Raw genomic sequence first — 23,548 nt, 5'->3', positions numbered from 1 at the left:
AGCTTAAATTGAAAAGCCAAGGTAACTAGTTGTCTCCTGACCTGGATTCATTTTCCAGCAAGGATACAACCTTCCATATAGAGCTATGGCGCCGCACACCCGCAACCTTGTATCGGCTGCTAGTTCATAAATGCCAAGTCTTCTCTGGATCGCGGTAGGCGAAGCAGTACTTTGGGCAGAAAACCACTTTCCTAAATAGGGGCACACGGCATCGCAGACTCTAGCCATCTTTTCTATTTACGGCAGCTGCGAGCGACGATGAGGAGGGGGAAAGGCAGTGCGACATCGGCAGTTGAAACAATGGCGTGTCTATGTTGGCCTATATCAAGCTCCGAGATGCCCTGTCGGATTCAGAGTTCGAGGAACTCAAAGCCCGTTGGTTTGCCGTGCATCGTACAATACTTCCAGCAGATTTAGAAAGATATGCGTGCAAATACTGCCCTCGCCATCGTTGGCGCGTACCTGCACGCCGTTCACGCGGCGCCGGCTGAGACTCTGATCAGCGTAGACGCAGACCTGCGCCTGGTCAAGACATCCGCCCAGGACCCCGGCCAATGGGTTACTGAGCAGGAGAAGTTTGATCGCTTTACTTCGAAGAATATCGGTTTCATTGATATCACAGATATCAAGGTAAGAATTACAAATTACCTCGTGCCGTTGCAGCTGCGTCTGCCGCTTGAGGACGAGCGCTTTGCAAGATCTAACCTCTGAGCAGGACGAAGATGTTCTGCTGGCCTTATCCACTCCCGATGATCAAGTCGTTTCTCGGCGGGCGGTTCAGTATCCTGCGGGGGCTGAGCATAAAGATGAAGCGAATGGCTTCATCAACAAGGCTAACATGAATGGCCCAAAGTCCTGGCTCAAGACTTTCAGCGAGTGTGTATCTGGCTCTGAACCGTGTGCAATGACAAGCAGACTAATTCATTGAAGTTTCCATACCCGCCACTATCAGTCGCAGACCGGTATCGAGGCCTCAAAATGGCTTTTTGACCAGGTGAAGTCGATTGCTGCAGCCAACCCCGCCATCACTGTACAGCAGATGAAGCATCGCATCAACCAGCCGTCGGTGATTGCCCGGATTCCGGGTCAGACGTCGAATTTGGGTACATGCTACGCACGTCTTATTTTACGCTTCCTAGCTAATTAATCTATCGTACAGTCATCGTGGGAGCTCACCTAGACTCTACCGCCGGGAACCCGCAGACCCGCAGCCCTGGCGCCGACGACAACGGCACTGGCACGGTGACACACCTTGAGGCTTTTCGAGTCTTGGTGGCCGGCGGTTTCAAGCCCAAGAACACTCTCGAGTTTCACTGGTACGCAGGCGAAGAGGGCGGCCTGATTGGCTCCGCAGAAGTCTTTGCCAGCTACCGAAGCTCGGCTAAGACGGTTCTTGCCATGCTCAACCAGGACATGACGGGTTACTCGACAGGTGGTCGTGTCACTGTCTTCACAGACAATGTTGACCAGGCCCTGACGACCTATATCACGGCTCTAGCTCGGGAGTATACTGGTGGGGAGCCGTTGACGTCTCGTTGCGGTTATGGATGCTCTGATCACGCCAGTGCCCGCGCCAACGGTTTCCCGTCAGCCTTTGTCAACGAGGATGTATTCTCGCGGATTAATCCAAACATTCACACTTCGAGAGACGTGAGTTCCCTTTTCTTTTTGAACTTGAACTTCGGAGGCTTTCCTCCCAGTTTTGTATATTTTGCAATAAAGAACGAGCACACCCAGAGCACGTCACAGTAGTATGACTCGAGCACTAACCGAGTTCTTCCAGGCTTACGACACGATCATGTGGGATGCTGTCCTTAGACACACTAAACTCGCCATCGGATTTCTCGTTGAGGCATCTTACTTGTAGCTGGTTCACATGCGTCGACATGCTAAGAAACATTACGCTTTGAAATTTCTGTTGTCATGATTGGTTGACTTACTTGCACGCACCTCGGGTTATGAAGGCAGTCTGATACTACTCACGCCGTGTCGCTTCGGTGAAAGGGATTAGTTACTATGCTAGAATCACATAAATGAACATTTCAGACTCATACTGTCGGAAGATGACACATTCAGTCGGCGAGATGTCAGGGCCGATTATCAGGGCTCACGCTAGTGATGTTGAGTCATCAGCTGAATGCCATCAGTTACCCGAGGGAAGCACGAAGCTGAGATCAGCGAAACTTCACTGTAACATGAAATTCCAGTGAAAAGCTTCAAGGATCACTTACAATGGCAACGACAAGTGCTGAGTACTCGGCAGCAAGGCCAATAGAATCCCCTGCTTTCGGAGTAGTAAGACACAACCGATCACAGTACAAGGCCACTTCACTTACACGAACGGGCAATGCAAAAACAGATACTACCGAATCTCTCTCGAACCTCCAATGACCCACGACCAGTAGTTCTCATGACGTGTGCCATTGCGGGTATGCAGACGACGCGCGAATGGCAGGCAAATGGCAAAGCGCTCGTCTGCTAACGGTTTTATTTTTGTCGCAGGTGCTGGCAAGAGCACACTGGCCAAGACGGTCATTGCAAAGTTGCCGAGTTTCGTGCGCTTCTCGGCCGACAAGATTGTTCGCGACAAGTACGGCCTGTACGGGATCGACTTTGCGCGCGACAAGCACGCCGGATACCTCGAGGGGGCGCAGGCGCAGATCAAGACGGACCTGGCCGCGCTGATCCGAGACGGCACCAACGATGCCGTGCTGGACCTCTCCTTCTACGACAAGGAGTACCGCGACGAGTACAAGGCAATCGTCGAACGTGCCGGCGGGCGCTGGGTCCTGGTCTTCCTGGACGGCGCAAAGGAGCTGCTCTGGAGCCGCATCCAGGGTCGGCGGGCCGCGCGCGACAAGATCCCGGTCGCGAGCGGCGCGAGGGACGGCGACTCGGCTTACGACATTGAGCCAGAGACCTTTGAGATGTACTGGAGTGGGTTCGAACCTCCCGTCGGAGAAGGCGAGATTAGAGTCCCGGTCACCTAGACGCCAGTGGCAGCACTTGCTCACCGCTTGCTCTATTCTCGGGCATTCTCAAAGTGATGGAAGCGGCGCTTTTCAAGGTAATTAATGTGATTTGAAAAAGTACATCGAGACGGAAGTTTTTCCTGTACACCATCTACTGTTCACTCAGAGGTTGTTGTACAGACATTCAACCAACTTACTGTGCCGCGCTCTCGTCGGATTAATATGAATAAAGAATACATACACACAACATCAATATCAGAGGGTTTCCTGAATGCTTCGCATGTCTAAATCATTTTGGGCATGTTGACATTCGATTAGTTGGGTTTCACTTAGTGATTACTAGCCATTTAGGCTGCCGGTATGAAGTATTGAAAAAATCTAAATATGGTGTTCTGGTTCAAATTAGGTGCTTCAATGAGGGAGTGCCCGGGGGTGGTTGATGTTAAGTGAAGACCGAGTTGCTTCTTCACAGAATCATCACACTGTAGCTCCACAGACGTCTTCAAGAGGCAGAAACTGTTTGTGGGGTGAACATGGACCAAGACGCGAATTGGCAGTTTCTATCGACCAGACCCTGGATAGAATGGCGGCACCAGTCTTGGGCATCTGTGAGGCTATAGGAGGCTGCAAACCGTCCGAGTATGCGCAGCGGCATTACCATAGTCTGCAAGCCAACCAGGCTGTTGTCAGCAGAAATACAGTGGGAAATGGCGTGTTGCATGTTGTTTATGGTCTCAAGAATCAGAAACCATTCCAGATCGCTCTCTACGCTCCGATTCATGCTTTCCGGGGTGAGTGGCATCGATGAGCGGACTTTTTCGTTGGCGCTAAACAACATGATCTGTGCAAGCCAGACGTAGACCAGCCTTTGACAGGTGCCAACGCTCGTGCATGAGGCATTCATGTCGGTGCACGAAGCGAAGGTTTCATGCGGATGCAACACCCGGGGAGGAGAGTCGCCATGACTTGCCTGGTTGGAGTATATGCTTTGCACAAGTGCCGACAGACGCTCATGTTTCTGCTCAAAGTCGAACTTTAGTGCGCAATCGTACGGGTTCAGAGCAGTGAGATTTGATTGTTGTATATGGTAAGGCATCTGAGCGACGACGTCAATCACACGGTGCAAGTCGTCATTCGTGACTTCCCCCCATGGCTGCAGATACCAGTCGTCGGGATCGAAAGGGTCGCCGTCTCCGAATGCAGCGCGGGCTAACATCGCAGTACGGGCAAAAGTCAGCGTCAATAAATCGCACGTTCCGGACTCTTGGATACTGCGTATGATTGGCATAAGTGAAATTTCAGTCGAATGCCTAAACCAGTCCTCAATGGGGACGTTGGCGCCATCTATAACCTAACTCGCCCAACATTAGCATTCATGGTCGATGAGTGGGCGCGAGCCACGGGGTGCTGACCTCGACAAGCTGGAGCAAAATAGATGTGAAAGCAATCATATGCCAACTGTGATAGCGCAAGTCCTTGCGCTGCGTACACCGTCCAAGTTCGAACAATGCTTGACTATATAGGGAGTGCGACTGCGGGAGGTGACAAGGGCCGGAGCTTGTAAAGGACGCTGCGGCTGCGAGTAGGGCACTTATGGCGGTATCCAGCGGCTTAAACTGCACGCGAATCTCTGGAATATCGAATAGGGTCAGATCTGATAGCATCTTGCAAGGCAGTGTCAATGGTTGTGTGGCAACTGTCGGTGCGATTGGAGTGTTGGAGAAGCCGATAGTTGTGAAGGCTGCAAGGTCGGGGCAAAAACCATGTTTCGGACTGCTGCTTAAGCTAGCAGCATGGAAGTCGGACGGCTTCTGGACGACGAAAGATGCGTTTGTGTGGCTCTCAATTGTGGCGGGAGGTAGATCGTTTGTCTCGCTATTGTGTGAAACAAAAATGAGGTCGCGCTCGTAACCGTCGCATTGAAGGTGGGAGCGCTTGCATTGGCTGCAGGCGGGCCGGCCGTAGTCGCACTGCGTGAGCTCATGTTAGAATTGCGCAGGAAAAAACCAACATACAAGGCGAGCAGAAAGATCTCGTACCTTTATCTTCTTGCGACGGCAATTGTGGCATCTGGGTTTGGTGATGGGCCGCGGCGCCATGGTGACAAGCCTCGTGTAAGTTTAAGTGGTGTATTGTTTTGCATGTAACGTCTTGTGCAAATATGGGCGAGATCGGTTGGACTTGATTTAGATGTCTATCTATGAGAACCAACAAAAGGATCGGGGTGGCTTGCACCGGGCTTTTATCTGGATGTCGGCCGGGCATATTGTACGCATGGTAAACCCCCCACGGCCCCTAGACGGCGGGATCCGGTGTTATTAGTCCCGGGGAGAAAAGGGCTAAAGGCACCTATAGGAACTTGCAAATGTCTGGCCTTGTCGCCCAGTGCCGCGATCAGCGTCGCTTCTACCCACTCGCCCCATGCCTATTGCGCCTCCGAATCAGTCCTGTCGCCAGATGAAATCCAGCTGCCGCTAGTTAGAACGTTGCACCTCGCTCTTAAGTACCTGAATAGGTTTGGTGTGTCTCCAGAATCGAATCAATGGTAGCCAGAGGTCCAATAATACGAGGCTCTTCAGTTCTCATTATGCCATATTGGGGAAAGGCGGGCGGCCTAGTCCACAGGGAGCGTCAAGCATCGTTGGCCTTGTTTTATGCCAAAGCTGGTAGCTCCAGTAAAAGCTGACAGCAAGATACGATGGCATCCAAGGCCTTCATGCTTGTTGTAGCGTTGCCTCAATCTTCCATGCATCCCCACTTCGTAACTGTCTGTGCTTAGGATACGGCATCGAGGTCAACTCGGCTCCCGCGCGGGGCATGACCGGTTTACGGCACCTGTCATGAAAGTTTCACCACAGCTGGGGCCACGAGCAAGACGTCATGAGCTGCCATAGGTGTTTCCGGCCCAGTACTGTAATTTTGGGTTTACTTTTGTCACCTAGCGTCTCGTCAGCCTTGAGCCAAATTCTTGTAAGCTCTCTCGCGGCCAGTTCATCTTGTTTTCGGCCTAACCACGAAAGCTTCCTCGATTCCATCTATATATGCGCTCGTGAACTGGCTGGCAGCTGCGGCGGATAGATTCGGACATTGCATATGTGCAACAATGGTTACAATCTGGTTAAGTGTAGTAACCTTAACACCGACCCTGCGGAGCTTTTGTTGTGATGTTTGGTGTTAATATCCGTAGCGACTCATCCGCCATATTGGCCTTTCAAAAAAGCAGTTTGGTCCCAATTGATGATCTGAATTTGTTCTTTTCTACGTCCGGTGCCCCTGTCAGCGCTTATGCGTTGCAGGTAGCCGCAGGTCCCGAACATTAGCATAACGGCTGACCATATCCTCCTGCGACTACAGTCTGCCAGGAACTTCGCTCAATGTGCTTGCACAAATCTCATTTCGCGCACACCATTGCGCAGGAGTGGTATCCCTTGGTGATCATTATGAACTGTATCCAGGAAGCCATCCCGCGCGCAGCTCAGATTCATGAAAGGGTGCAGGGTTTCCTACTTCGACCGGAACTAATTCTCAAAGCATTTAACTTGTCATATTCAAGGTGAAAAATTCAGATGCGATATTTCTATCGAAATCTGTCCGACGTGCTGTGAACGATGCACATCGAGAATCGGTATAGGGTAGGCCGCTGGAAGAGCCGAGGTATCCGGCGGGAACTCTGCAGTAGTTGACGTTACCACCATGACGAGCCAGGGAGAACGCGACACCCAGCGGACTTTTTTTCATCCGTAACAACGCAGACAGGCTCACCAGAACCGAATTAGCAATAATGGCTACCGAAATCACAGAGCGCCCTCAGCCGGGCCAGAAGACGGCACTCATCACGGGCGCTGGTGTCGGGGGCATCGGAGGCGCGCTCGCCACGGAACTGCACAGCCAGGGCTACTTTGTGTTTTGCGCTGTGCGCCGCCCGGACAGCATCACCGAGATCCTCAAGCCCGGCATGGTGGTTGTGAAGATCGAGGTGACCGAGACGGAATCGGTGGAGACGGCCGCAGCCCAAGTCGCCGCCGTCACAGGTGGCACGCTGGACGTGCTCGTCAACAACGCCGGCGTCGTGAAACACCGCCCGGCCATGGACTCGGACATTGACGGCGACGTCCGCCACGTGTTCGACGTCAACGTCCTGGGGCCGATGCGTGTCGTCAAGGCGTTTGGGAAGCAGGTCATTGCCGCCAAGGGCTGCATCGCCAACATTGGCAGCATTGCGCCGATTGTGCCCTTGGCCTTTTCTACATCGTACAATGCCACAAAAGCGGCCCTTCATGCATATGGCGATGCCTTGAGCATGGAAATGAAGCCATTTGGGTACGTACCAACGGCACCGGCACCGCTGTTTCGGCGCTCTTTGTGGCAATCCCATGCACCTTATTCAGTGCTAACTGTTTGTAATAGTGTTGATGTTGTTACCATTGTTACTGGTGGTGTCAAAAGCAATATCGGTGTGTCATGACTGATTCTTTTTTTCTAGTTTCACATTCCTATGGCAAAAATTGGCTAACAGATGTGGATAGTTCGCGGGAACCCCAGCCTGCCCACAGACTCGCTTTACATGCCAATCGAGAAGTTCTGGCGTCTTCGCACGCAAATCTCCAATGGCGACGAGTCCATGGCAACCGATGTCTACGCCCGCACCGTAGTGCGCATGATTGAGTCGAAGAAGCGACCACTGTGGTTCTGGGCAGGGGCAAAGACCACCATGGCCTGGTTTTTATACACCTTTGTGCCCTTGCGTCTACGCCTTTATCTGATGGCGAAACGATTTGGCCTACTGACGCTTGGTCAGGGCGCCAAATAAGTATTGAGATAACCATAAAGCCTGCGAGGTACCCAATAGAGTCATGAAATCTTGCGTCTGCCAGCTCTACTTACTTAGTACATTCCTGCACCCCCCAACCTTCTGGGCCGATCAGGACTAATTGCGGAGCATGCTACGGATGGCGATTCGGGCAGAACAATTTACTCAGTACTTCCCCAGTATATTCGTACTCAGTAATCCGTAAATCGCCCGTAATTTGTGGGTTCAACGCAGCTTTGCCCTCCCTGCTCTCCGCTAAGAATGATATGATAGCCATGACAAGACAGGGGCACCGAAGTGCCTGGTTATTCGCCATTTCGGAGAAAGTAAAATAGGCGAATGAGAAGAAGGATGATTAGCAGCGCGTCTACATTGACTTGACAGGCCTCCAGCATCCATATATCGACTCTCTTGCTACAACCACGCCGGGGCCATGAATGCACATGCCGCCCGTACGAGGCTGGGACTGAGACATCTGACATGCACCAAAAATTGGCGTAATCCCAGTAACGGACCAGTTAATATGCCTCCCTGGTTCGCAGGCAAAGAAGATCTTCAGTCACAGCCCCTGCTGATCTGGAATCGTCGTAATAAAAGGAGATGGATTGTACCTGACTATTTGATTCTCTGGCCATTGACCATCGTGCTGCGTGCTCCTTCACGCCCCCAGCAGTCGTTCGTTTCATATTATCATTTTGTCGATAAATTTACATCCTAAGTCATCCTCACCTCGCTCCGCTTAAATACCTTTAAATACGATGAAGCTCGCATTCTCCATTTGCGCCGCCGCGTTGAGCATTGGGCTCGCCTCTGCCAGGGCCAACATTATCGGCGGCCAGGTTGCCGGGGTCGGTGCCGCACCATTCATTGTCAGCATCAGAAAAGACGGCTCCCATAACTGCGGCGGCAGTCTCATCGCCAAGGATGTCGTTCTCACGGCGGGTCACTGCCTCATGGATGTCGCGCCGAGGTCGCTGACGGTCGTCGCCGGCTCCAACTCGGTCAAGGAGGGCGGCGTCGAGCGCAACGTCTCCAAGGGCATCACCAAAGACGACTTTGACTCGCTCAAGCGCATCCATGACATCGCGCTCCTCAAGCTCGCCGAGCCCTTCCAGTTCACCAAGGCCATCCAGCCGATCAAGCTGTTCCAGAAACAGGAGATCAAGGCCGGCACCAACGTGACGGTCTACGGTTGGGGCTATACCAGCTACCCGCCGGGGCCCAGGCCCACGGAGCTGCACGTCGTAAGCCGCAGCACTATTAGCACGGCTGCGTGCAACGATGCCTGGATGGCATACGACAAGGTGAATATTACCGAGGGCCAGGTCTGCACTCAAGCTGGTAGCCTAGGGACCTGCATGGGCGACTCTGGTGGTCCCCTTGTCTTGACCGGCGCCGACAACCAGACATACCAGGTTGGCCTCGTTTCTTATGGCGTTCCGTGCGCCAAGAACTACCCCGATGTATTCACCAAGGTTCCCTCGTACCTGAAGTGGATCGCAGACAACTCTGCATAGATGGCACATAATCTTCTGTCGAAAGGGGGCTCATATCCTATAAATATACATAGAGTGGCATTCGAATACCTACAACTGAAAGATACACAGTGCCACGCAAGTGAAGATGAGAACACGGTCGTAAGGCGGAGCAAGTTCCTCGCATGACATGAGTAAAATCACAAGTTACCAGATCAACAGCAGCCACAGCTAAGGAAGCTAGTATTGACATCAATATTCCACTGTGTTCACCAAGACACCCAAACGCCGAGCGGCCATGTAGCTCCAAACTATGCTCACATATCCATGCTCATCAAATACATTTCTAGTATCCTCATAAATTTAGCCACGAATGCCTCCAGCTGAAAGATTGCCTTTGTGCCGGTTTTGATGCGATGCTCGTAGAATGCGGACCACCGGATGACCTCGCCCTTAAGGCCATCGTCAATCATACCCAGCAGTTTGAATGTGAGAGTTTTGAGGATGACCGTGGGTGGGATACAATGTGTGAGAAGATCATACAGCTTCGATCGAACTTGTAGAATTCGAGCGGGCGTGTGCTCATCCATAATCTCCCTGGCAATCTGACCAATGAGCGCGTCCCAGTCCGCAGGTGGTATCGGAGTGCTGTCGGTGACCTTTTCACTACAAAACCAAGTCAGTAACACGAACTTTCTTCTACGCAGCACGTGTATGGGGCCGGCCGAAAACATACTTTTGCGCATGTACAGCCTCATACATCAAGAGAGCCTTCCGAAGGTTACGTCCGCTCTCTACTGCTATTCTCTGGTGCAATCCCTTGACTGGGCTCCAGTTCTCCTTCTTCGCTGCGTACGCAAGCACGTCGCAGATTTGTTCGTGTGACGGCGCGGCCACTCGGACGAGCAGCGTTCGTGATCGGATAGGAGCAATGATGTTCGAGGTAGAGTTCGCGAGGAGGATAAGTCGTAGATTGGGCGAGTACTTCTCCATAGTGCGACGGAGCGCAGCTTGCGCATCACGACTCAAGTGATCGGCTTCGTTGATCACGACAACCTTGAAGCGTTGCTTGGCTGATTGATCAACTTGCTGCGTCTGAGCCACCTCTTTGAGAAGGTCCTGAACAACTACTCTGTCGTAGTTTCCGACATCAGACGGTGTGATCTCTTGGTGATAAACCGATGCGACTATGTTGAACTCGAGCTTGCGGTTGCTGCTTGTCTGGAAGACGCGCGAATCAATCTTGATCTTCTCCACGCCGGGGCCGTAGAGCTCTTTTAATGTTGCCACGATTCTAGTCTTTTTCCCAGCACCGGACGGTCCGTAGACGAGGAGATGGGGGAAGTCGCCGCTTTGTGCCTATCTTCACGTTAGTCTACCAGTGGACGGGGTGGAAAATCCGATTGTCCTCCGTACAAGAGAACGAAGACGTTCTGTGAGCTCATCATGATATGTGAGCGCATCGAGCGATCTGGGCCTGTGTTTGTCGACGATGAGAGCCATTATTGTCGTGGTTGCTCAATTATTTCGTTGTAGGTGAGAGAGAAGTAAATGCCTTTTTCTGGCCTTTCGCCGCTGGAGACGCGTCGGCGCGTTAAGTGTACTTGGGAAGTACCCAAGTGGTCCTGACAGCTCCCCACCAGTGGATGCCTGGCCTGTCGTCGCCAGCAACGGAGAAGTATCTAAAACGAACACAGTTCGGACAACGAGAACTGATTTTCTCATGCACAAGCACTGGTACGTATTAATTTTGTTCGAATACGTAAGTTTAAGATGTGTAATATGCTATACATTCGATCGTCTCTTAGAGACACGACGCGGCTGGCCACTCTGTTGTGGCATGATAATATACATATATAGATTATACATGGTTTGAGCTTATAACGAAGCAGGGGGTTGACCGCCATTTCCTGCCTCTGCAATTGAAGGAGAGAACCCGGCCTGTTCGATGATCTGCGCCGGTGGGAGCTGACGTCTCGGACGCTTGAGCTCTTCAAGGGTAACCCCATCGAGTTTTGTGATGCCGACAACTGGCGCTTCGCCCTTCTTGACAAACTCCCATTGTCCTGTCGTTGATTAGTGTGCAATCTTTTGCCTGGTTGCTCTCAAGAAGAGAACTTACCGGGCAGCTTATTGCCTGCTAGTCGGAAGGCATCACGAACAACCTGCTCGTGGATGCGGCCGCGGACCTCAAACAAAATCTGACTAACTGCCATTCTCGTCGCCCAGTGGTCAAAGGAACCTTTTCCCTTACCCATTCTCATCTATCTGCTGTTAGCGTCGCATTTAAAGGTATGAGCTGAGCTGCTACGCTGCTGGTGGTCACTAACCTCGTTACCGCTGACGTAGACACCGATGTTGCAACACTTCCGCTTGTAAAGTCGATACTTCTGGCCTCGAAGTCGAACCTTGATGGTATCCTCTGCCATCTTCAGCGATTTTGCGCTAATGCGACGTTGCTTGTCCGTCATGCGAAGGCCAAAGTCGCCCCAAATGACAGTGGTTCCCTTTGTCGAGCCTCCAGTGGCCACACGGGGTCGGCCCTTGGCCATTTTCTTCTTTCGATTGATATCGGGCTCAAGCCATGTTCCAAAAGCGGGTGCGGTTGTCGAAAAGGACTTTGGATGTTGCGCCCAGGCTGTGGACACAACTCCCGATTGACGGAATAACGGGGTTCGAATTTGTCGCAATGGCAATGGGTTGCAGATCTGCAATCCCCTGAAGGCACTCGCCAGCGTTGACGTGGTGCTGGGCTTCATATTGGGCGGAATAAAGGGTACCAGCTTGAGGTTGGTACTGCTCCTTCTTCCAGTGCTGATGAAGCTAGGAAAATCTTAGACCCAGTTCGTGGTGCTGGAATTTTGTGGCCTGACGCACCAGGCACTAACAGATTTCAATTAAGCAGAATCGCTGGTCACGCTGCTCGCGTCACCTTCGCGTCCACCCTTGTGGAGCTGCACGGCAAGGTCGATGATCCAGGCTACGATCTCTGCCTAGAGTCCAACACACATAGGCCGTCAGCTGAGCCGCGATCAATGCGCCTATAAAGCAGACCGCTTTGCATCGCTGCGATCTGTGCCAAACTGTTCGCGAAATTATCCAAGATGCCTGATATTCGCTCTTTCTTCACCCCTAAAGGCGGCGCGGCCCTGCCCCCCGTGAAAGCTGAGCCGCCTAGTCAGAGGTCCGACAATAAGAGAAGAAGTATGCGACATTGGCTTGCTGCCTTTTTTCCCAATGCTAATAGACAATAGAAGCTGGTAGAAAGGTAGTTGAAGATAGCGACGACGAAGAGGTTGTCGAGTAAGCACCCAACGAAATCTAAAGCAGCCTATCGTGCTCACATTTGGACAGAAAGAAACCTGCCGTCAAGCCTGCTTCGAAACCCTCTAAGAAGAAAGCAGAGTATGTTGCTACGCATCAAATTACTGCAGTGCACAATGTTGACGAATTGACAGAGATGACGGTGTGGAGATATCGACTACCGACTACTTCGCATCGAACAAGGCGCAGAGCTCTAAACAGGCGACACCCAAGAAGCCGACCGCCGCAGCGGCCAATTCCGATGTTCCAGTCAGAAGCAGCCCACGGTCGAAAGTGAATGGCGCAAAATCAACGGCACCACCAAGCGACAAACCAGAGCCAAAGCGAACGGCCAGATCATCGCATCGGCGAACACGAGACCATGATGACGATGCGTACATGGAAGACGCCGATGAGGATGCGGATGATATATTTGCCGCTGATATAAAAGGTGGTGGCAAAGGTGATGATGATTATAAAGAGGATTCTGATGAAGATATACTCCCTCATTCATCTCATGTATCATCTAAAGGGAAACAGGCTCGTGAGACTAAGACCAGCCGTGCTGCTTCAACGAGTAAGAAGCGAAAGACCCCAGAGAAGGACTCAGACGAGGAACAAGAAGAAGAACTTCCGCGGAAAAAACCTACAGCCTCAAAGCCTCGCGCACCTCGAACCAAGAAAGCCGATGAGCCCGAAGATGCTGCCATTCAAGATATTCTGGACAGCGTTGCCACAGTTCGACCTCCGACACCACCGCCGAAGGACCCGAATGTCAAGTTCGATTGGCGGAAAGCTGCGGGAGGTGGAAATGCGACAGTTCAGCCTGTAGGTAGCGCGGACATTCCTGAAGGCGAAGAGGAATGCTTAAGTGGCCTTTCGTTCGTCTTCACGGGAGTCTTGCAGACTATTGGTCGTGAAGAAGGACAGGCACTCGTGAAGCGTTATGGCGGAAAAGTCACTGGCCAGCCTAGTAGCAAGACGAGCTTCGTCGTTTTGGGCGACGATGCTGGTCCTAGCAAACTGGCCAAAATTAAATCATTCGGTATCAAGACCATCGACGAGAATGGCTTGTTTGATTTGATTCGCAAGCTTCCTGCCCATGGTGGGACTGGCAAAGGAGCCCAGAAGGCGCAGGAAAAGAAGAAGGCTGAGGAAGAGAAGATCAAACAGCAGATTGCTGAAATGGAGGCTGAGGAGAAGGCCAAGAGAGCTGCTGAGGCGAAGGCTGCCAAAGCCGCGGCCAGTGTGCCTGGAGCAGCCCGCCCACCACCTCCTTCTAATGTCCCTACCCTGCTTCTCACCTCCAAATATGCTCCTACTCAACTCAATCACATCTGCGGCAACAAAGGTCAAGTGGAAAAGATTCAAGCCTGGCTGAGAAATTGGCCAAAAGCCAAGAAGTACAACTTCCAGAAGCGTGGCGCTGATGGTATGGGCGGCGAGCGAGCCATCATCATCTCAGGACCCCCGGGCATCGGCAAAACAACAGCTGCACACTTGGCTGCGAAGTTGGAAGGGTATGATGTTCTCGAAAGCAACGCCAGCGATGCTCGTAGCAAGAAGCTGGTTGAAGCTGGTGTCAGTGATGTCATGAATAACACGTCTCTGCTCGGTTTCTTTGCAGGTGATGGCAAAAGCGTGGACACCACGAAAAAGAAGATCGTTCTCATCATGGACGAGGTAGATGGTATGTCTGGTGGCGACAGGGGAGGTGTTGGCGCAATGGCCAAGTTCTGCAAGAAGACGGAAGTTCCCTTGATCCTGATCTGCAACGAGCGGCGTCTGCCCAAGATGAAGCCCTTTGACCACGTCACATTTGACATACGATTCAACCGCCCGACAGTGGATCAAGTGAGATCACGTATTATGACAATCTGTCATCGCGAAGGGTTGAAACTACCACCACCTGTTGTCGACGCCTTGATCGAGGGCAGCAACAAGGACATTAGACAAATCATCAACATGATTTCAACAGCAAAGCTGGATCAGACGAGTATGAACTTTGATCAGGGCAAGGCCATGACCAAAGCCTGGGAAAAGCACGTTGTTCTCAAGCCATGGGATATCTGCCAAAAAATGCTAAGTGGCGGACTCTTCGCACCAGCTAGCAAGGCTACGCTCAACGACAAAATCGAGCTATACTTCAATGACCATGAGTTCAGCTTCCTGATGATTCAAGAGAATTATCTCCGCTGTAAGCCAATGGCACTCAATGGGAAGGGCTACAACAAGCGCGAGGAAAAGCTCAAGGCGCTAGAGCTGTTTGACCAGGCCGCGGAAAGTATCAGCGACGGCGACCTGGTGGATAGAATGATTCATGGCCCTCAGCAACACTGGAGTCTGATGCCAACGCACGCCATTTTTAGTACCGTCCGTCCTGCGAGCTTTATCGCAGGCCAGCTCATGGGGTCAAACTTTACATCCTATCTCGGGAATCTCAGCAAGAGTGGAAAGCTAGGAAGATATATCCGCGAGATCCATTCTCACATGCGACTTAAAAGCTCTGGTGACCACAACGAAATCCGTCAGCAATATATGCCAGTCCTTTGGAAGCAGCTTGTCGACAAGCTTCAAATCGAAGGCTCCGAGGCAGTTTCAGATGTTATCGAGTTAATGGATGCCTACTACCTGACGCGCGAAGACTTTGATGCTATTCAGGAGCTCGGTGTTGGAACAATGGATGAAAGCAACATCAAGATTGAGTCCAAAGCCAAGGCAGCCTTCACACGAACGTAAGTATTTTCTGCGCTTTGCTGACCGCGCGGTATAACTAACTGATTCTAGATATAACGCCATGAGCCACCCTGTCCCATTCATGAAGGCTAGTACAAATGTTGTGGCCCCGAAGAAATCAGCAAAGGACATGCCTGATCTGGAGGAAGCGATCGAGGAAGAAGACGATGGCGAGGTAGTAGAGGCACCTGCTGAAGAGGACGAGGAGATTGATTTCAAGAAGGACAAGTACATCAAGCAGCCCAAGGCAAAGAAGGCTACCAAGAAATCGAAGGCAAAGGCAGATGACGAGGAAGAGGAAAAGCCCAAGGCAAAGCCAAAGACCAAGGCCAAAGTTAAGAAATAACGCCTATCGGCTGCCCTGTATTGATTGCATGGATTTGGAGTTTTAGGTTCTGATTACGGGTCGATGTATATATAGGTTCAGTGTACATCTATCTATGTTTAAGAATTCGAAGAAAATCATTGTTCCAGGAGTTTCCGCCTGCTGTCTGTGGCTGTGGGGGTTGTTCTTATCGACGTGAGAGGTCTTGGCTGAACAGACTCATTACAATGGTGCAAACGCTCAGTTGAGTTGACTGTGACAATCATGTTAGTTCAGAAGCATTCGAGAGAAAGAAAATTGCATATTTTAGAAACCGTAAATCGGCAGGTGAGCTAAGTTACAGTGATGTAACCGTTCCGTCCAGCTTTAGTTGGTACATGACACGTGCGATAAGTGCTTATCGAAGCGACCACGTCTCTAGGTGCGCCGCCACCTTGTTGCGCAGCAGCATAATCAACCAGCCAAGCTACCTGACGAGCTCAAGCTACAGCGTTAGCAACCGCGAACATTTTTGCCTTCGCGGCTGCTCAACTTAGATACCGACACCCATATCGACTCACGAGCTACCTTTGCATTCCGCCAGAGAGCATAGCTTAGCTCTCAGACCCACCCCTATTCTGCTCTCCCTCACCTGTGCGGAGGACACTGCAGCACGAGCTGCGCACTGCGAACCAGCGAAAAAGCCGAAGATCGCGCGAGCGCAGACTTGGATATATAGTGCAATCGAGCTTCAACACATACACTCCCGAACCGCTGACCGGAGAAGGCGGCTCGAACCAAGATGTTCTTCCTAGGCAACCTCTTCTACGTCACCTGCCTCCTGATCAACGCAGTGGCTATTCTCTCAGAAGACCGTTTCCTGGCGCGCATAAACCTGTCTCCGGGATCGCACGACCCCGGATTCGGCGCGGGTTCAGAGCCGCAGAGCGTGCAGGCCAAGATTGTACACCTGATCGCTAGTGTACGGACGTTGATGAGGAGTATGTTTGCTGCGGACAACTATCTCGCCTACGGAGCTCGACGCGCAAGTTGCTAACATATGTATAGTGCCACTGATAATCGCAAATACATTGATTATACTATACGAGCTCATTCTGGGTTGAACGAAGGGAGGGCGCAGCTGGACACGCGAAATGAAAAGAACAACTCATGGAACTCGGGGGAGGCCAGGCCAGATCGGTGGCTTCACAGCGAATCAATTTTTTTTGCCGCTTGCAAATTGTAGTAATTAAAACTTGGAGTAAATGGTGGTACAAGATGATGAAAGCAAGGTTGCCCAAGACTAGATAGATGACCTCTAATGCAAAGGGCATGCAAGTTATACCCTGTCCAGTTTCCTTGTCCAAAGCCGACTTTTCGCTATTCCATCAACCTTTTTCTAATCGTACAGAAAGAGAAAGTAGGACAAATTTTCATTTTCCCGGACGTTACTGCCAGTCGCCATGCAAAATTTTCTTTTTCATCTTTTGAAAAATCATCATGAGAGGAGCATTAACACATCGTGTCAGACCCAACGCCGGCCCAATATGTATCCCAAATTTTTGTTGAAATAATACACGTGGAGTCCCCTGTCCGTCTAGGACACGGAGGCTCGCACCATTAGAAGACGACGCAATGCAGTTCTATCTGCACTTAGGCGTTCTTGACAACGCCTACCTTGGCAGCACGGAGAACGCGGCCGTTGAGCTTGAAGCCCTTTTGCTGGACAAAGAAGACGGTATTGTTCTCCTTGTCGGGCTGTGGGGTCATGAAGGTGGCCTCGTGCTCATTGGGATTGAACTTTTCGCCCTCGGGCTCGAGGCGCTCGAGGCCGTGCTTCGCTAGGGTCTGGATGAGGATGCGCTCAGTCATCTTGAGGCCCTCGTAAAGGTTGACGAGTTCCTTGACGTCGTCATTCTTCTCGGCGGCGTTAATCTTGTCGGCGGGGACATTAGCCAAGGCGCGGTCGAGGTTGTCGACGCTGTCGACAAGATCCTTGGCAAACTTCTGGATGGCAAAGTCGCGGGCTGTCTTGACTTCACGCTGGGTGCGGTCCTGGAGATTGCGGAAGTCGGCGACGGTTCGCATGCACTTGTCCTATGGTAACGGCGATGCGCAGTCAGTACATGCGATCCTTGGATTGGATGCGTAGGCGTCGGGGTGCTACAAACCTTCCACTCGCGTGCCTCGGCGTCCTTGGCCTCGAGGCTCTTCTTCAGCTCCGAGACCTCGTCCGGAGCTCCCTTTTCTTCTTTGGCCTCGGCCTTGTCCTCGGTCTTGTCTTCTTTGGCCTCGCTGTACCATCTCGATGCGGCAGGCTGGAAGGATCTGAAGGCTGGTGCGGTGACGACGGACGCCTGCGGGCGCGCCAGAAGCTGACTGGCGGAAGCTCTCGGCGCAGCAGCGCGGAGGGATCTGGGGAGAGCAGCAACAGCTTGGCGCAACATTGTGACTTTGGTGTGTATATGTGACGGGATGGACGGAAAATGGAATTGATGCGGCAGTGGTAGGCAAAAAAGCAGATGCGCAGAAAAAAAACCTGTTCGGCGAATGTGACCTTTCAGAAAATTCAATGTAGCTATTACGGCGGTTCGCTCCGGTTTAGGGGAATAATTAGAGGAGCCAGTGTGCATTTCTTGGCTGGCGGATCAATGATTGGCCGAGCGGTTTTATGCGGGCCAGTAGAAGGCTCCAGCAACTCTGGTATAGGTGACCGCTAAGCCACAGCTGGCGCTGCAACTGGCAGAAGCTTTAATAAGGTGTACAGTGGTTGAGTGGCTAGTGAAGCTCCCAGCAAACTCAGCCACACGGCGATGGCGGCCCTTACGTCGCGCCGTGGCAACCTAGAAGCTAATCATCCACCACCTTTGGCGCTCTCGTCTGACCTTCATCAATTCCGCCTTTCCTGCGCATCAATCACGACAACGACGAAGACTATCGACTGCTTAATCTACAACGCGGATCTAGGTCTCGCTAATTTACGTTCTCGCGCGCTGCCTCTGACTCTACCTGCAGTCCGAACCCCGAACAAACAGCACGATCCCAACGCCCCTCAAAATGGCAGCCGGCAACTCGAGCCGGGTCCAGGAAGCGCAGAAGATTGCCAAGACGGACCCAAGAAAGGCAGAGGCTACCTACAAGGAAATTGTGTCCCAGGCTCCGGCGGCAACCTCAGATGCGGCAACGCGCGAGTACGAACAAGCTTTAATCAGCCTGGGCGAGTTGTACAAGGATGAGAAGTCAGTTCGCAGTCAACCTATCAGAGCAATGATAAGAGGTGTGGGATATTAACAGGTTATCTTCTCTGCAGGAAATCACAAGATCTGGTAGAGCTCGTACGACAGAGCCGCTCGGTTCTGTCGTCGTTTGCCAAGGCGAAGTCGTCAAAGCTTAGTATGTTTCTGCTGCCTCAGTCAATGCCATCCATTATACTAATCGAGGTTTTCCGCGCAGTCCGTCAACTTCTGGACCTCTTCAAGGAAATTCCAAACAGTACCGATATCGAAGTCGCCGTCACGAGAGACTGTATCGAATGGGCCACAGCCGAACGTCGAGCTTTCCAACGCCAGGACCTGGAAGTCCGCCTGGTCGCGTTGCAAATGACCAAGCAATCCTACTACGAAGCGCTTACCCTTATTAACGGACTTCTTCGCGAACTCAAGCGTCTGGATGACAAACTCCGTCTAGTCGAAGTTCAGCTTCTGGAGTCCCGTGTGTACCACGCCCTGGGTAACATCCCGAAGGCTCGCGCTGCCCTCACAAGCGCCCGTACGAGCGCTGCTAGCGTCTACACGCCACCGTTGCTACAGGCCAACCTTGATATGCAGAGCGGTATGCTTCACGCGGAAGACAAGGACTTCAATACTGCCTTCTCATACTTCATCGAGGCACTGGATGGCTATCACACTCAGGATGAGGGCCACAAGGCCCAGGCAGCCCTGCAGTACATGCTGCTCTGCAAGATCATGCTAAACCTTGTCGATGATGTCAATCAGCTGATGACATCGAAACAAGCCGTCAAGTACGCCGGCCAGAACTTGGAGGCGATGAAGGCCATCGCACGCGCTCACGGCAACCGCTCGCTCGAGGAGTACGAGCGCGCCTTGTCTACCTACCGCTACGAGCTTGGTAGTGATGCGTTTATCCGCAATCACCTCCGCCGCCTCTACGACGCCATGTTGGAGCAAAATCTGATCAAGGTTATTGAGCCATTCTCGCGCGTGGAGATTGACCACATTGCCAAGATGGTCGGGCTAGACACCCAGCAGGTCGAGCGCAAACTGTCCCAGATGATTTTGGACAAGGTCATTATTGGTGTTCTGGACCAGGGTGCTGGCTGTCTCATCATCTATGATGAGACGCACCGCGACCAATCTTATGACGCGGCCCTGTCGACGATCGACAAGCTCAGTAATGTTGTTGATGTTCTGTACACTAACCAAGCCTCTTTGTTAGAGTAAAGGGAGGGAAGGAAGACTTTCTGGGAACACAGGCGCCTGTATAGAGAACCATAAAAAATCTTTTACTCTTTTGCTAGATAAACTTGTAATCCCAAGCATGAAGGTAGTTGTTGCATTTGTGATCTGCAGGCATTGACCGTGGCTAGAGAGTGAGATGTACCAAAAAACTCCTTCTTGGCTTTGCGCGGAAGAACGAGCCCGGCATAACCAGCCTCGCGAAAGCTCGTTTTAGAATCGTCACATATGCATGCCCCCCTACAGTCTATATTTTACGATACCAAATTCTGTCTGGGGTTGCTCCTCATATGCACGAGTCATACCTTGGGCATGGGCACAAGACACGGCATATTTGCCCGCTTAATATTGCCGAGCCGCTTGCAAGTACACACATCGGGGGTTTGCCAGCTGGCAGCCGAGCAAAAATGCTCGGACCTACAACAAACACCAACAGCCGACCACCAGCTCTGCGGCGGCTCCTCAACCTCTTATCAGACGGGGAATATTTTCCGCGATTCCGTTGTATAATGGACAAGCCAGTTCGTTCGTCATCGTACCCTGCTTGCCTGCGCCTCAATTTATGGCTCGAAATGGGTCCCATCACTGTGTTGGTGGAGAAGCGATGGCCGAAAGAGGTAGCATCTTGAAAAAGTCGTGCCTAGTCAACGAATCAGCCCTGCCACTATCCACTGCCGAGTGGCCCTCCCAATCATTGCGTGGTAGCCGGCTGGGCATCGCGGCTCTGTTGAGCCTAGGCCAGCCCGAAGACCAAGTTTGCACGTCCCGGACATGGCCCGCTTGGGGGGGTGCGGACGGCCTCTCAATCACCACCACCAGGATCTCGTCCACACTCTACTCCTATTTCTCCTCAACATATCAATCGCACCATCGCCGGCCTTGCGTAAAATGATATGAGTCCATGCCGTTGCGGTTGATGTAACTATCAACATGGATCACGAGGAACCCGACATCGTCGCCGCCGAAAAACCAAGCTGGTTTAAGAGCCCGCTAGCGTCTGACCGGCTTCGGCGCGCCTCCGAAGCACAACCACATCAGGAATCTCCCAAAGATGCTCTCCTGTGGGCAAATTCGGACGACCAAGTTGGCTATGATGGCTATCCTCCTTTCAAGCGAGTCCGTCACCCCCGTCACTAGCCTGCAGCCGGCTCCCAGTCACTAATGCGTCCACCAGTACGAAGAGCCAACTCTGCTGGAAATCTTCTACGACTTATTCTTCGCGGCCAACTACAACGTTTTTGCCCAGAGCCAAGAGGTAACCAACCACCAACGGTTCAAATCCTATGTAGGCTACTTCAGCTTGCTCTGGGGCACTTGGCTCATCGTCACGCTGTATGATGTACGCTATGTCACGGATAGTATTTTTGGTTAGTACCGCTCCTCTTTGTAATTATCCTGCATGAACTAGTTGAGTCTAACCACTGGCTATAGAACGGGTGGCGCGAGCTGTTCAGCTTGGCGTGTTGATCGGGTTTACCATTGTTGCACCAAACTTCAACCCGGAAGATCAGGATCAGTCAACCATGATGACATTATGTGAGTGTCGCTTCCTCAAGCTACAACATACGTTTGACTTATGAAGAAGCTCTTATGCTGTTTGCCTCTCGACTCTGCCTCGCAATTGAATACGCACACACACTTGCACAAATCTTCAAGTACAAGCGTGCGCGTCGGCCTTTTTACATTCAAATAGGCATCAACGTCCTCAGCGCAGCTGTGTACTTCGGGATTACGTTCCGCTTCCAGAACAAGCAAAGCCGTGTTTATATTACGTGGTATATTCTTACAGCCGCAGAGGCTGTAGTGAGCATTGTAATCTCCAATTTCTGGAAGACGCTGAGCTTCACCCGTACGCATCTGATGAAGCGGCTCAGCCTGATCACCGTCATGATCCTCGGCGAGAGCATTCAGACCGTGGCACAAAATATTGCTACAATCGTTCAGACGCCTGCAGCGTGGAGTAAGCAAATCCTGCAACCAGCAAATTACCAAGACTAATCTGAGCCGCTAGATCCATACACTATCGGCATGATCACATCCGCCACAGCCACAATCTACTGTGTGTTTCTTGTCTATTTTGACTGGATGCGGCATCTTCAGCTGCCGCCCCTGCGACAACAGATATGGACGGCTTTGCACTATCCCTTCCACCTCTCTCTGGTGCTCTTCATGCGAGGCTTTACACAGCTCATTCTGTTCGTGAAAGCGTTCAACGTCGTTACGACTGTTCTCAATATATGGGAGCCAGACGTGGATGTTCCAGATGCGGTAGCCAGCGACTTCAATGTTACCAGTCGCGCTGTCGCCGATCAGCTGCTCAACCAGACCAATATGGTTTTCGCACTATATCCGCCCAAGTCAGACTCGGTGGTGCGTGCCGTCGTCAATCATTCGATTGCGAACATATCGATGATTCCAGACAATACCTGGCCAGATATACAACAATGGCTCCTGAATTTCAACGACACGACAGACTTGAATGACACTACTCTCAATGAGTTCACCATTTTTATAGATCAGCTCTTCACCATCATCTCGTCCCTGACTAACAGCGTTTTTACGTTGTTCGATATTGACGTTAGCAAGGACGTCCAGCTGAAACATCCTGGAGATAATAGCAACCCCATCCTGCTTGCAGAAAACCAGATCAAAATCAGCGATAAGACGCGGCAGCGTGCCCGCCTCGTTGTAAGTTTGACCTTGTGCTCACCCTTCCGCATCATGATTGTATGAAAGCTAATGCCAACTTCCAGTTTGCCTATACATACATTGCTTGCGGATGCACTCTCGTCCTGCTCGTCATGATGGCCCTCGTGTCGCGCATGACGCCTGTCGGTCGGCTCCCACGCCTGCGTTTTGTCATTTGCACTCTGCTTGGCATCGGCCTTGCCCTGGCAACCGTCATTTTCTTCAACCCCGACAAGGCCGACAACTTCCTGGACAGCCCTTGGCCTATACCAGCGATACTCTTGGGCTGGCTGGTGGTCACGATTCTTGTCCACATTCGCGGCAGCGGTCGAGCCAGAGTTCTCGACACGGCACGCAGCATCGTGAGCTTGTTTCGGCCGCGGAAAGGAAATAAGAAAGTACTCTCGCAGGACGAGAATGCGGACAGCCAGCAAGTGGTACTACAGTTTTGGCCACCCACGCGGGAAAACACGGACCTCTCGGCCGCAGAGACCCTGCAAGGAAGCGGCAATGCTGCGCCTCGACATGAGCGACGAGTGTCCTTCAGGGATGTGTCGCCCAAGGGGGTACGTCGGTCTTATTCGCCTGATCCAAGGCGGAGTGATGCAGACAATGAGCATCGAAAAGCTGATCCGAGCGATCAAGTCTAACCCGGAGCATGTTGCGGAAGCGAAACACCCGGAGTGTCATTCTTCCGATAGTCTGTGATAGAATTGTACTAATAGAGGGGTTTATTTGAGAATACCTGCTAGGAGTATAGACTACTGGGAATTAATACATAACTG

General features: G+C 51.8%; 12 protein-coding genes across 12 annotated transcripts; 8 read left to right on the top strand and 4 right to left on the bottom strand.

The window, feature by feature from the left end:
* Positions 1 to 423: 423 nt before the first annotated feature.
* On the top strand, positions 424 to 1,867 carry V2A60_001900 (uncharacterized protein; the record flags this gene model as incomplete). The annotated part of the gene is made up of 6 exons (XM_083253255.1): positions 424 to 630; positions 716 to 876; positions 931 to 1,103; positions 1,160 to 1,505; positions 1,566 to 1,650; positions 1,784 to 1,867. The coding sequence occupies 6 exons, from the start codon at positions 424 to 426 to the stop codon at positions 1,865 to 1,867; spliced, it is 1,056 nt and encodes a 351-aa protein (XP_083109381.1).
* Positions 1,868 to 2,410: 543 nt separating this feature from the next.
* Positions 2,411 to 2,990, top strand: V2A60_001899 (ATP/GTP-binding protein; the record flags this gene model as incomplete). Its single annotated transcript, XM_083253254.1, has 2 exons — positions 2,411 to 2,429; positions 2,503 to 2,990. 2 exons carry the CDS (start codon positions 2,411 to 2,413, stop codon positions 2,988 to 2,990), a joined length of 507 nt encoding a protein of 168 aa, XP_083109380.1.
* Positions 2,991 to 3,474: 484 nt separating this feature from the next.
* On the bottom strand, positions 3,475 to 5,071 carry V2A60_001898 (Zn(II)2Cys6 transcription factor domain-containing protein; the record flags this gene model as incomplete). Its single annotated transcript, XM_083253253.1, has 3 exons — positions 3,475 to 4,323; positions 4,385 to 4,942; positions 5,012 to 5,071. The coding sequence occupies 3 exons, from the start codon at positions 5,069 to 5,071 to the stop codon at positions 3,475 to 3,477; spliced, it is 1,467 nt and encodes a 488-aa protein (XP_083109379.1).
* A 1,682-nt stretch (positions 5,072 to 6,753) lies between these two features.
* On the top strand, positions 6,754 to 7,782 carry V2A60_001897 (uncharacterized protein; the record flags this gene model as incomplete). The annotated part of the gene is made up of 3 exons (XM_083253252.1): positions 6,754 to 7,292; positions 7,380 to 7,426; positions 7,499 to 7,782. The coding sequence occupies 3 exons, from the start codon at positions 6,754 to 6,756 to the stop codon at positions 7,780 to 7,782; spliced, it is 870 nt and encodes a 289-aa protein (XP_083109378.1).
* A 758-nt stretch (positions 7,783 to 8,540) lies between these two features.
* V2A60_001896 (S1 family serine peptidase) lies at positions 8,541 to 9,299 on the top strand (the record flags this gene model as incomplete). The annotated part of the gene is made up of 1 exon (XM_083253251.1): positions 8,541 to 9,299. One exon carries the CDS (start codon positions 8,541 to 8,543, stop codon positions 9,297 to 9,299), a length of 759 nt encoding a protein of 252 aa, XP_083109377.1.
* Positions 9,300 to 9,574: 275 nt separating this feature from the next.
* V2A60_001895 (replication factor C subunit 5) lies at positions 9,575 to 10,760 on the bottom strand (the record flags this gene model as incomplete). Its single annotated transcript, XM_083253250.1, has 3 exons — positions 9,575 to 9,923; positions 9,994 to 10,616; positions 10,674 to 10,760. The coding sequence occupies 3 exons, from the start codon at positions 10,758 to 10,760 to the stop codon at positions 9,575 to 9,577; spliced, it is 1,059 nt and encodes a 352-aa protein (XP_083109376.1).
* A 375-nt stretch (positions 10,761 to 11,135) lies between these two features.
* V2A60_001894 (mitochondrial 54S ribosomal protein uL16m) lies at positions 11,136 to 11,809 on the bottom strand (the record flags this gene model as incomplete). Its single annotated transcript, XM_083253249.1, has 3 exons — positions 11,136 to 11,323; positions 11,380 to 11,521; positions 11,588 to 11,809. The coding sequence occupies 3 exons, from the start codon at positions 11,807 to 11,809 to the stop codon at positions 11,136 to 11,138; spliced, it is 552 nt and encodes a 183-aa protein (XP_083109375.1).
* Positions 11,810 to 12,361: 552 nt separating this feature from the next.
* V2A60_001893 (replication factor RFC1 C terminal domain-containing protein) lies at positions 12,362 to 15,642 on the top strand (the record flags this gene model as incomplete). Its single annotated transcript, XM_083253248.1, has 5 exons — positions 12,362 to 12,461; positions 12,512 to 12,560; positions 12,612 to 12,662; positions 12,716 to 15,295; positions 15,348 to 15,642. 5 exons carry the CDS (start codon positions 12,362 to 12,364, stop codon positions 15,640 to 15,642), a joined length of 3,075 nt encoding a protein of 1,024 aa, XP_083109374.1.
* Positions 15,643 to 16,402: 760 nt separating this feature from the next.
* On the top strand, positions 16,403 to 16,724 carry V2A60_001892 (Yos1-like protein; the record flags this gene model as incomplete). Its single annotated transcript, XM_083253247.1, has 2 exons — positions 16,403 to 16,601; positions 16,669 to 16,724. The coding sequence occupies 2 exons, from the start codon at positions 16,403 to 16,405 to the stop codon at positions 16,722 to 16,724; spliced, it is 255 nt and encodes an 84-aa protein (XP_083109373.1).
* A 529-nt stretch (positions 16,725 to 17,253) lies between these two features.
* V2A60_001891 (mitochondrial nucleotide exchange factor MGE1) lies at positions 17,254 to 18,047 on the bottom strand (the record flags this gene model as incomplete). The annotated part of the gene is made up of 2 exons (XM_083253246.1): positions 17,254 to 17,697; positions 17,772 to 18,047. The coding sequence occupies 2 exons, from the start codon at positions 18,045 to 18,047 to the stop codon at positions 17,254 to 17,256; spliced, it is 720 nt and encodes a 239-aa protein (XP_083109372.1).
* Positions 18,048 to 18,657: 610 nt separating this feature from the next.
* On the top strand, positions 18,658 to 20,060 carry V2A60_001890 (proteasome regulatory particle lid subunit RPN6; the record flags this gene model as incomplete). Its single annotated transcript, XM_083253245.1, has 3 exons — positions 18,658 to 18,839; positions 18,911 to 18,993; positions 19,054 to 20,060. 3 exons carry the CDS (start codon positions 18,658 to 18,660, stop codon positions 20,058 to 20,060), a joined length of 1,272 nt encoding a protein of 423 aa, XP_083109371.1.
* A 945-nt stretch (positions 20,061 to 21,005) lies between these two features.
* Positions 21,006 to 23,471, top strand: V2A60_001889 (uncharacterized protein; the record flags this gene model as incomplete). Its single annotated transcript, XM_083253244.1, has 7 exons — positions 21,006 to 21,191; positions 21,250 to 21,442; positions 21,507 to 21,611; positions 21,769 to 22,035; positions 22,087 to 22,763; positions 22,829 to 23,329; positions 23,409 to 23,471. The coding sequence occupies 7 exons, from the start codon at positions 21,006 to 21,008 to the stop codon at positions 23,469 to 23,471; spliced, it is 1,992 nt and encodes a 663-aa protein (XP_083109370.1).
* Positions 23,472 to 23,548: the final 77 nt, after the last annotated feature.

This window comes from Cordyceps javanica, chromosome 1 (genome assembly GCF_051103115.1).
Source record: "Cordyceps javanica chromosome 1, complete sequence".
Lineage (NCBI taxonomy): Eukaryota > Fungi > Ascomycota > Sordariomycetes > Hypocreales > Cordycipitaceae > Cordyceps > Cordyceps javanica.
This window is presented reverse-complemented; position numbering and strand designations above follow the sequence as displayed.